The 11,066-nt window shown below is 39.6% G+C and overlaps 2 protein-coding genes across 5 annotated transcripts; one reads left to right on the top strand and one right to left on the bottom strand.

Annotated features, from left to right (window-relative positions):
• The first annotated feature begins 4,567 nt into the window (after positions 1-4,567).
• Positions 4,568-8,231, top strand: lactb (lactamase, beta). 2 transcript variants are annotated; one of them, XM_030366832.1, is made up of 6 exons: positions 4,568-5,073; positions 5,883-5,949; positions 6,045-6,235; positions 6,313-6,631; positions 6,734-6,899; positions 7,215-8,231. In XM_030366832.1, exons 1-6 carry the CDS (start codon positions 4,696-4,698, stop codon positions 7,747-7,749), a joined length of 1,656 nt encoding a protein of 551 aa, XP_030222692.1. In that variant the 5' UTR covers positions 4,568-4,695; the 3' UTR covers positions 7,750-8,231. The 2 variants fall into 2 exon arrangements, with proteins under 2 accessions (XP_030222692.1, XP_030222693.1); XM_030366833.1 differs by having other exon boundaries at positions 4,569-5,061.
• Positions 8,232-8,358: 127 nt separating this feature from the next.
• nrg4 (neuregulin 4) lies at positions 8,359-10,216 on the bottom strand. 3 transcript variants are annotated; one of them, XM_030366835.1, is made up of 5 exons: positions 10,108-10,216; positions 9,824-9,875; positions 9,516-9,609; positions 9,167-9,319; positions 8,359-8,955 (listed from the first exon to the last, which is right to left on the bottom strand). In XM_030366835.1, exons 2-5 carry the CDS (start codon positions 9,831-9,833, stop codon positions 8,883-8,885), a joined length of 330 nt encoding a protein of 109 aa, XP_030222695.1. In that variant the 5' UTR covers positions 9,834-9,875; positions 10,108-10,216; the 3' UTR covers positions 8,359-8,882. The 3 variants fall into 3 exon arrangements, with proteins under 3 accessions (XP_030222695.1, XP_030222696.1, XP_030222697.1); XM_030366836.1 differs by having other exon boundaries at positions 9,824-9,895; positions 10,108-10,171; XM_030366837.1 differs by lacking the exon at positions 10,108-10,216 and adding an exon at positions 10,016-10,072.
• Between the last annotated feature and the right edge of the window lie 850 nt (positions 10,217-11,066).

The raw sequence follows: 11,066 nt of genomic DNA, 5'->3' as shown, positions 1-11,066 counted from the left end.
CGAATTTGTCTTGTTTGGTAATAATTTAGTTGGACATTATCTTTTAACACTACATCTTACCCAAATAATTGATAAATGAATGAATAAAAAATAAGAAACCACATTAAAAAACATAGTTGTATAGGTATGGATATGTTTGCACATACAATTCATTTAGCCAATGTTAAGGAGTGAAATAAATAGGTGACGGTAGGAAGCAGGCAGGGGTTATGCGTCCTACAGGAGGATCTTGACACGGGGGTTTCGGCCGAGAGTAGATCATACTTTATTAAAACTACATAAGGCCGAGTAGGCTACTGACCTAGGACCTCCATGGGCTCATCCCAGGGGAAAAAATACTATAGTTTACTACAGCATTTACTACAGTATACTATATATTACTATAGTATACTATAATATACTACAATATAGTGTGGGATTACTATAGTAATTTGCCAGACATTGTAGTGTACTATGGTAGATACTATAGTAAGTTACTACACAGTGTCGTATACTATAGATTACTATACTATACTACAATATAGTGTGGGATTTACTATAGTAATTTTCCAGACATTGTTGTGTACTATGGTAGATACTACAGTAAGTTACTACACAGTGTAGTATATTATAGATTACTATACTATACTACAATATAGTGTGGGATTTACTATAGTAATTTTCCAGACATTGTAGTGTAATATGGTAAATACTATAGTAAGTCACTACAAAGTGTAGTACAGTATAGATTACTATAGTTAACTATAATATACTTTTTTTAATATATATTTTCATTATTCTGCAATTTGTCCTAAAATTAATGTGTGAAACATAAGCCAAATATTTGTATTATGTGGAGATTTTATTGTAGAAACATAAACCACACATAAATATAAAACATAATGCACAACATGCATAGGCTACAACAGCCAGAATATAATAACAATGAAAGAGTACAATTGAAGCCTTACTAACTTTAAACATTTTCTAATACAGGCATCTTGATAAGAATAATTGACTCATCGTGTACGTAGCAAAAGCATTTGCACAAAATATCATTAGGTTTGCAAAGAAGTATTTCATGGGTCTTTCTGAACTTCACAATTTGCTTAGCAGTATTCACCTTAGCAAAATCATCATAGATTCTTAATTGTCTGGTATCCTTTTTGAATCTAAAAATGTGTAGGGACACCTCTTCACGCATGCTGGTAAGCAACCACAATTGAGCTTACAAAGTAGTATGGATTTAATGCTACCATGCTCTCCGTTTTTTAGAACCACACAAGAATTATTGCGTTTAAAATTTGCTGCATACATTTCCGTGGTGTATAAAGTGTGGTGGATGAAACATCTCTTGAATTCTTTGACACTGGCCTCTATATAATTTCCAAAGAGAATGGACTCCCCCACTGTAATTACTCTTGTTGTGTAATTCCCGACAACCCGAGCACCACTACCTACTTTGTATGATTTTAACACTGTATTGTCTTTGTTAACAAGTTTGTTGAAAAGATCACAGACATCATCACTGGCATTGTTGAATAATTCAGTGTGGTGCATTAGAAATGTGTTCAGGGATTGCCTGCGTACCATTGAACATTTCAAGAAGAGTGCCAATTGTGTCTTCATAAACAAATGAAGAGTTGGCACACAGCGGACCCCACATGTCAACTGCGTTGCTAAGATGGGTTAAGCAGTGAACATTATAAGATAGGCCTACATAACATTTTCCATAAAGCCCTTGTACCTCGACAACAAAACGCCTAAGACAAGAGGAAGCATGCAAAAGATCAGCTTTTTGGATATGATCCTGGAGGAGTGTGTAGATGGAGAAGACAAGTAATAGCCAGTGATTATAATAAACCGGGGGTAAAACTGTTTTCAAAAGAATGGGGGAATAAAATAAAAGAAATGCCCTCCATTCAGATGCCTTCCAATAGTGTCAACGCCTGCATGCTTGCGCAATAGCATACTGCCCGAGAAGGCAGTATCGCTGTCAAATCTGTCCCTGGGAAAAGTATATCGTTGCACCAGGGTTGCCGCGGTATTGATGAAGAATGGTCGATATTCTGACGACGACGACGACGTATCGAACTAAAGTTTTATTACAGAAATGTCATCTATAGGCCTTGTGGATGAGTTAAATTAAAATCGTTGAAAAACTAAACTTCATTATGATTTAAAGGATCCTCGGTTAAGTCAATGTAAGAAGAAGAAGAAGAGAAAAAACACAAGTCTTAACGTCTTAATGGAACTGGAAAAGCAAGGTATTGGTGCAGTGATGTACAAATATTCACCGTATGGAAGTGCTTCTTAACATCATTGAATTATTGTAATGTGATGTAGCCTAATGTTGTCCGTCATATTGTACACCATGGGGTCGCCAACTGGCCTGCTTTGCCTGGCCTTTCAGATCATTTTGACTTTTTGCTTTCTGTCAACTTATTAAGCATATTAACAAGATTAGATTTGAGTATTCATCTCCTGTTCCGCCTGCATTGTCTACTCGCTCAGGCTCATCCCCCCTGCTGACCTCTGTTGTACAGTCTTGATGTAACCCTTAACTCTATGTACATCTTCTGTTTGTCATAGGATCAGGTCAGCTGAACTCAATTAATGAAACCAGGAATGAAGTAAGATCCACTAATGCAATAAACTGTCTGCACTTAATGTTCTACCTACAATTAAAGTTTTTATTTCCTAACTCTATAGTATAGGGATAGATACAGCAATATATTCCTGTAATCTATCAGCTGTAAGCTTTGTACCCTCTAACTGGCTTCTGTAGGTATTTGCCCAGGTGTTTGTGAGTCAGTTTGGTTTTTTTAATGGAATTTTTATTTTTATTTTTATTTTTATCACCCATCTTGTGAGCTGTTGAGGGAGAACAACCACAGGCTGCAGAGGGAAAATGATTATCTCAAGGCAAAAATAGCAACATTGAAATGTAATGCTATTGTTGAAAACGTTGTTTTTTTTTACACAAGGGTTTTTATGTTTTACATGTTAGCTAAAAGGCTATTATGAATCCTTTGCTCAGTGCTGCCAGACGTTTTGCAGAAGATGGAGGAGTTTCTCCCCTCAGCACCAAGACCAACGACAACACCAATACCGACACCAAGACCAAGACCAAGACCAAGACCAGAACCAACACTATCACCAGCACCAACAGCAGTTCCAGCACCAGCAACAGAAGACCCATCACCAGCTCCAGGTCCATCATCAGCATCAGCAACAGAGGCCCTGGGCCACTCTGTAAGAATCTGTTTGACTTTATTTGTATAGGTTAAGTTACTTAGTTTCAGTTGCACTGTTTTTCTAAATGCATCAGCCGTACACTCGGTTAATCTAAATGCATATATATATCATTGAGGTAAAACGCTAGTCTGCTGTATGTTGAGGTAGATTTGTGGTAATGTTATCTACTTGCATTAAAGGTCATTCCAAAAGGACTTGTGGAGCGCTGCTCCTTCCAAAGCCCCCAGAAGTTCATAAATGATCTCCTACATGGGATGTATACCAGGGAATATATGGCAGGCCATTCAGTGACTGGCCAGTCATCCAGCAGCTGCACAGAAGGAAAACTTGGCCTAACCAAACAGGACCTTGTTGAAATAACAAGTAGGTATATAGAAATGAGAAAAGATGTTGGTTGAGTGATACCCTCATTCTCATGCTCATCTTTCGTGGATGTGTTTGTGTGTGTGTGTGTGTGTGTGTGTGTGTGTGTGTGTGTGTGTGTGTGTGTGTGTGTGTGTGTGTGTGTGTGTGTGTGTGTGTGTGTGTGTGTGTGTGTGTGTGTGTGTGTGTGTGTGTGTATTTACTATAGTATATATAGGGTGTACTGTAAAACTACTATAGTAAGGTTCAAAAACACTACAATATTTACTATAGTATATATAGGGTGTACTGTAGTTTATTTACTATAGTAAACTATAGAATTGTCTGTAGTATACTATAGTTTACTGTAGTAAAACTACTATAGTAAGGCTCAAAAACACTACAATATTTACTATAGTATATATAAGGGTATACTATACTATAGTTTATTTACTATAGTAAACTATAGAATTTTCTGTAGTATACTATAGTTTACTGTAGTAAAACTACTATAGTAAGGTTCAAAAACACTACAATATTTACTATAGTATATATAGGGTATACTATAGTTTATTTACTATAGTAAACTATAGAGTGTGGGATATAAGGGAACTGAGCGTCTCATGTTCCCCATTTCTGATCAAAGTGGGTGTATGTTTTATTGAATGGGTTGGTAGTTATTCAATGGGGATAAACTCATAAGTGAATGGAGCACGGATGGATGCAAGCTATATGGGCAGAAACCTTTTCATTCATGTAGGTCCAACAATAACATAACAGAGAATCTGGTAGTTCAAAGAACACAAATAAATGCACAACTAGTAGGCCTATGTGCAATAAATTTTAAAAAATGAAATATCTTTACGATGTCAACAACTAAAAAAACAATGGCATTTAAAAAACGGCAACACTGGTGTTTTTACTGAGGTACAGCGGACTCTGTTAAAGGCAGGGAAGTTAACAATACACGATTCTGAATCATGGGTCGATTAGTTGGGTCTGGATCACGGATTGTGAACAGGAAATAAAGTGCTGTTTTCTAGGCTCGCCGTTATGTTTTGTTATGGGCTAACGTTAACCGTATTCCCTCTGCCATAGGAATACTCAAGCTTGATAATGTCGCCGTTGTTAATGCCTCTGCGTTTTCGTGCTATGTGTAAATATAAGTCAATCGCACGTTATTCAAATGCGATGGCGAAAGGAGGTAGATGGCGTGTCGGCTACCGACTGTCGGATAAGCAGATGAACGCCTGGTCACAACAACAAAGGCAGTACATAGGAAAGTCTAGTACAGAGAACTCCAACACCAAGTTCTATCTGTGGTTTGGTGGAATCGGAGCGGGGATAGTTCTAGCGCTTGGACTCAAGTATCGTAATGATGGTGGCAACAGTTTATGCGATGCTGAAGTTTCAGATGAGAAGAGAATCGGCACGTATCATTCAGCCGTCAGGGTCAGTAGAGACCTGGTGGAACGAATAAAGGTAGGCAGCAAGGTACATCTGGTTCTTTCGAATATTAGCCCCATAGATTGTAAAAAGTTTGCATATACTCTGATATGTATAAATGGTTATATATATATATATATATATATATATATATATATATATATATATATATATATATATATATATATATATATATATATATATATATATATATTTATACCACGGTCTGCGGGAATACTCGATTCTGATTGGATGCAGGGTGTGCATTAACTCCTGATATACGGACACCTGGACAAGTAGTTCCGTCAAATTGTCTGTTTACCGTTCTCAATTAATGCGCTAGCTGGCGTATCGTCTCTAAAATAGTAGTAACCATAGCAACGGGAAACAAAACAAAGCTCAGCGGACTATAATACCTCCCGCTACCTCCCGTTCTAAAGTCGTAGCTATGGCCCGTCCTAATTACTGGAGGAGTGAACAACGTTTCCGTTGCATGAGAACCCAACGGGCGTGTAATGGTGGTTCCGGGTATTAGTCAGACCCTCAGGCGTAACCAGGCAAACAAATGTATGTTTTGTGGAAAAGTTTATATTCGGATTGTAAAACGCATGAAAATATAAATTAATGGTCTTAATTTGGTCACCGTTGGTAAGTGACCGTGGTATAAGCGGGATAATGCCCTTCGAGGTGTCCATTATCAGGAATTAATGGACTTCGCGGAGGCAACCGTCCTCCGCTTCGCGTCGGACGGTTCACGCCTCCACGTCGTCCATTAATTCCTGATAATGGACACCTCGTCGGGCATTATCCCTTACATATATATATATATAAATTGTTTATTTCCTCCTTCACATTAGTACGAGGTGGGGGCACCTGGATTGGTCATTGGAGTCTCTGTAGATGGCCAGCAGGTGTGGTGTGAAGGTTTGTTTCTGACAAATGATGTTAACACAAACCTTCTTCGTTTTTCTTTTAGCATATTGTAATACACTGAGCATAATCTTTGTAATACAATTCAGGCTTTGGTTATGCTGATCTGGAAAACCGCATAGCATGCAGACCAGAGACAGTGATGCGCATCGCCAGCATCAGTAAATCCCTCACAACCGCAGCTGTGGCTCACCTCTGTGAAGAGGGAAAACTAGACCTGGATCTGCCCGTTCAGCAATATGTCCCTGAGTTTCCTGCTAAACAGTTTGATGGAGAAGATGTGAGTTTCTTGATGTCACCTTCATTGTCTCGTAGTCTGACTGTTCCGTCATATTTTTGCGTTGTTATTTTTCGCAGGTCACCATTACCCCGAGAATGATTCTGTCTCACCTCAGTGGGATTCGCCACTATGAAAGAGATGCCAAGAAAGTGAGAGAAAACAAGGAGAAAGCAAAGAGACCTTTGAGGTCACCAATCAAAGAAGAGACTAGCTTGAATAAAGGTGATGAGAAGAATACAAACACAGAAGAGAACATCTCCAAGGAATCCAAACAAGCAAAACCCACGGAGAGGAAGAAAGAGTTTGAGCAGGAGGAGTACTACCTGAAAACCAACTTTGAGAATGTCTTCCAGGCCTTGGACCTGTTCAAGGATGACCCGCTCATCTTCAAACCCGGTGAGGCTTTTCTGTTTCTCAAGGGATGGTATCTTGGTTAACCACACTTGGTTTAGTGTAGTTTCGTGCACCAACTAGGGTTAACATGCCGTCTGTTTGCAGGCTCCACCTTCCTGTACTCCACCCATGCCTTCACCCTTCTCAGTGCTGTCGTTGAGCGGGCGGCCGGGCAGAACTTTTTGGATCTCATGGGGAACATGTTCCATGAGCTGGGGATGGTCCACACGGTGCCAGAGGAGAATGAGCCCATCATTTACCACCGCTCACGGTAACCCCTGAGCCAACCTCTGAACCTCGAGTCAAATCGACAGGCCTGCACAGTGGGCTTAAGAAGTTTAAATGTTATTAATCTAAGCTATTCATACTACAATTATTGATATTTAGAGTATTATAAAGATACACACAACAACATAATATACCCTGATAATTAAACAAAAGATTATATGAAACCTAGCCAATAAACAAACTTACACAGAATTACAAACAGTGAGCCATATAACATTGAAACATCTTCTTAGACATAATTTCTTGGGTTCTATATGGTTCAAAACTATCTTTGAATCCCATGTTTTTGATGTTGCAGATATTACCACCTGAACAAGAAGGGGCGGGTGGTGAACTGCCCATATGTAGACAACTCCTACAAGTGGGCCGGAGGTGGCTTTCTGTCCACAGCTGGAGATCTGCTCTTGTTCGGCAATACCCTGCTCTACAGCTACCAGCTTGCCCCGCTGAAGGACACCAACGGTCTTCTGCCTGGCTTCCTCAGACCACAGACCTCCCTGGATCTCTGGGCCCCAGTGGACAGGACAGAGGCCAGCTGGGATAAGGACGGACTGTATGCCCAAGGGTGGTTAGTAGTGGAGAAATCCCAAAAGTATGGCCAGTGCAAACGTCGCAGGCACTATGTTTCACACACAGGGGGCGCTGTTGGAGCCAGTAGTGTTCTGTTGATATTACCAAGTGAAAGGACACCTCAGCCTGAAGGAACGAGGGCAGAGTTCCTCCCCCGGGGAATTGTGGTCACCATCATCACTAACATGCAATCTGTGGGGCTTAATAGCACGGCACTGAAAATAGCCTACGAGTTTGACAAAGCTACTAAGGAGAGCTTGTAAGAAGAATCGGCTGACCCAACACCCCAAACAATACACATTGTATTATTATATTTTTCTCTGAAATCACTGATGGAAAATCATTTCTAGTAGTAGTGTATTTTCTGATTCGTTTCCAATTTTACAAACTTTTTAATAAATACTACAATTTATCACCACTAGGTGGTAGCAATACAAGTTATTTTCCATAAACGGACATTTGTATAAAAAAATATGATAACCCTAACCCATACTCTATTATTTGCCGTGTGAAATTATTTACTCTAAACTTATCTTCAGAAAATACAAAAGTGCCACCCTCGGGTAGCATCCCAGTTTGTTGGAGTTTTACAGGATGACGTTTTTAATTGCTTTGGTTTGTCCATTTTCAATACGAATTGCACGCGTGTATTTACGCACATTCAAAATGTTATAATTTATTGTATTTATGTTATATTTTGTATCGACAAAACTATACAAAGGAGTTAAAAAATGAGGTCTGTCAAGTTTGTGTGGATGTCATCAATCCATAAGCAATTATTAATCTAAGTCTTTATATGGTGTCAAGAGATTATTAGTTCCAAGAATAAGAATTAAGACATAACACTTGACAAAAACAGACATTGAGACATGTCTGTGTTGAATATTATTTAATATGCTCTTTAATATTTACATATAATTTACTTTTCATAATAGTCAAATAAAAAATAAAAACGTCTTAATACATCAGTCTAATATTAATATATGTCTAAAAAAGTTAATTGTATAAAGGTAACATTAACTTCCCATCCACATTCATCACGCTATAACGTTAAATGGCAATTTAATTGCTCATTTACGCTTTACACTGGGTAAAAGCATGTAGGTCTGTGTAGTGACAAACTACTTTGTCAAATTGCATTAAATCGACATAATTTGAGGCTATATATACGTACATATATCCTTGGTGCAGCGGTCATTATAACTTATCCAGATAGATCATCACCAGCCTTAATTAATGCAGGGAGGATCGGTGAATACAATATGGCCTGTATGAACTGTGTTCGCTCTTCTAATCACCCCTTCACATCCACTTCCAAGGCAGCTTGCGGTCCCTCAGAGAAACCACTCTTAAGTCCACGGTAAAATGGGGTACTGTGCATAAATACAGTATAGGGTCATACTCTAGACTTCACCCTCCAGTACTGTTGTCGGCCGCTCCGTGAGCTGTCTGTTTTGGTTTTCCACGTCCTGTATCAACACAGAACATAATCAATGTCCATGTCTTTACTTTACTAGGCTACTTAAAGTTAGAAAAGCATACATTTCTAAGTATCGACACAACTGTATCTACCACTCCATTTAAGGCAGTGTTCCTGATCAGCAGTCATAGTATTTTTTTATTGGCCATGTACATATGCCTGCCGTGGTGGTGGTGGGGGGGGGGGGGCATGCAACTTACTTGCATGCGTAGTAGAGGACGAAGGCCACGACTGTTAAGACGAGAAGAGTGACGATCACCACGGCTGTGATCAGACCCGCATGCCCCCCGTTGACGGATGTGCTCTGGAGCTGAAACTGCTCACACCTGCTGCCGATGTAGCTTGAACTGCACCTATAGACCGCAAAGGACACACGCATGGCAATATATCACGTCGGTTGTTTGCGTGTATCAGGAAGTGCATGGCCTGAGGTATGCTTCAGGGCGACTGGAGAGAGTGGGGTAGAAAAGGCCATCCAGTTATACAGCTTCGCAAGAAAGGGCATTTCCTGGTCGGTGAAATTTCAAAGTAACATCACGTATCACTTACACACAGGAGAGTGCCTCCATTAAAGGTATTTGGTAGCATGTTCCACCATTCATGCAGTATGAGGCCTGCAAGGCAGTGCAGGGTTCTCCGTGATCTAAAATAGAAATGTGGCGATTGTAATGCTGTAACAACTGTTTTAGTAAGTATCACCACCACTTACTTCACTAGGCTACTACTGCCAAATAAAACATGAATTGACTCTGCAAATTAGATGTGTGTTAACACCACAGACACCCTAGTAATAGGCTTAGATGTTTCATCTTTATCATACCAACGCATGAATAATAAATGTCAGATCCAGATATTACCTGCCATCATTTGGGATTCCTGTAGGACGAGCTGATTTTCGTTGTTAAACACCTACAAATAAATGAAAAAAACTGTCACACAAAACGAGCCATATTAAGAACGTTTGAAACACTATTCCAACCACCTAGAAAAAGTGCGAGGTAAATTGACCAGAACTAAACATACATTCTCGGCAACAAATGGGAACCAACCGTAACACAACTGAACACGGGTGGGTAGATTTCTACCTCTCCAAATTCCAACAATTAAAGTCTCTCTTCCACATCCAGTCTCTGTCTCTTACCAGCTCATCAACCCCCAGGTCCCAGTAGGTTGCAGCAGGTTACCAAGGTGAGACATAGTAAAGACTGAAAATAACTTGGATCTGCCTTTTGTAAGCCTTCTGAAGAACAGCCACGTGGGCGGGTACCTTTAACCTAAAACATGTTGAAAATGCAGTTTGTCCACATTGTCAACAACATAAAGGAAGTCAGGAAGTCATTATACCACGATTTATATTCAACTATTTTACGCAGGTTTAAGAATGTTTCACCGGTGGATAGAGGGAGCGTTCACGCCACCCTGTTAATCCTATGGATACGAAGTTACTAATAGGCTTCTACAACATCACACGTTACTTCTCAGCACTGTAGCCGGGCCTACAAAAAAGTAAAAATTATGTCAGTGGATCATTGTTTAAAGGGATTACAATCAGAGGGAATCCGTTCGTCTTGTTCTTTTTTTAATTCTGGTATCCCAACTTCTTTACAAAAAACCATCCCTTTAGTGTCCTGAGTTTAGATCTCCGGAATGGAGACAGAGAGACAAGGGCTCAGGGTTTGGCAGGAGACAATGGAATGAGTGTCACGCGGCAGCTTTGGAATTACAAGAACGCGCGTGAACGCCGTGGGAACGTACCTGTAGCCATGGCCCTGATAACACGTCTTATCACTTCCGCTTGACATGTAAATACAAATGCGTTGGGTTTCCAAACCGTTAGGGGACTCAGCAGTGGACCTTTAAATTCTGAGCAGCTCCTTTTATTGGGTGCAATTCAATATGCTGAAAAACTGATATTTGTGTGAAATAATGTCTGATAACACGTTATGTAGGATGGATATCGTTTTTTTCTTATTTTCACACACTGGAAAAACAATTTTACTAAATAAAATGTTAATTATCAGTGGAAGCAAAAAGGCTGCAACTGTTTGGAGACATATTATGCAAATGTCAGCAAATCAAGACTTCGAATATGATATACCA

The sequence above is a fragment of the Gadus morhua genome, chromosome 9, assembly GCF_902167405.1.
Source record: "Gadus morhua chromosome 9, gadMor3.0, whole genome shotgun sequence".
Taxonomy (NCBI): domain Eukaryota; kingdom Metazoa; phylum Chordata; class Actinopteri; order Gadiformes; family Gadidae; genus Gadus; species Gadus morhua.
Note: the sequence above shows the minus strand (reverse complement) of the source record. Positions and strands in the feature narration are given on the sequence as shown.

Coding starts and splice junctions, on each gene's coding strand:
- lactb (XM_030366832.1), top strand. CDS start 4,696: ATGTCGCCGTTGTTAATGCCTCTGCGTTTTCGTGCTATGTGTAAATAT. Junction 5,950..6,044: donor CCAGCAGGTGTGGTGTGAAG/GTTTGTTTCTGA, acceptor AATACAATTCAG/GCTTTGGTTATGCTGATCTG. Junction 6,236..6,312: donor AACAGTTTGATGGAGAAGAT/GTGAGTTTCTTG, acceptor TATTTTTCGCAG/GTCACCATTACCCCGAGAAT.
- nrg4 (XM_030366835.1), bottom strand. Junction 9,320..9,515: donor ATGGAGGCACTCTCCTGTGT/GTAAGTGATACG, acceptor TGCGGTCTATAG/GTGCAGTTCAAGCTACATCG. Junction 8,956..9,166: donor GTCCTCTACTACGCATGCAA/GTAAGTTGCATG, acceptor GTGTTGATACAG/GACGTGGAAAACCAAAACAG.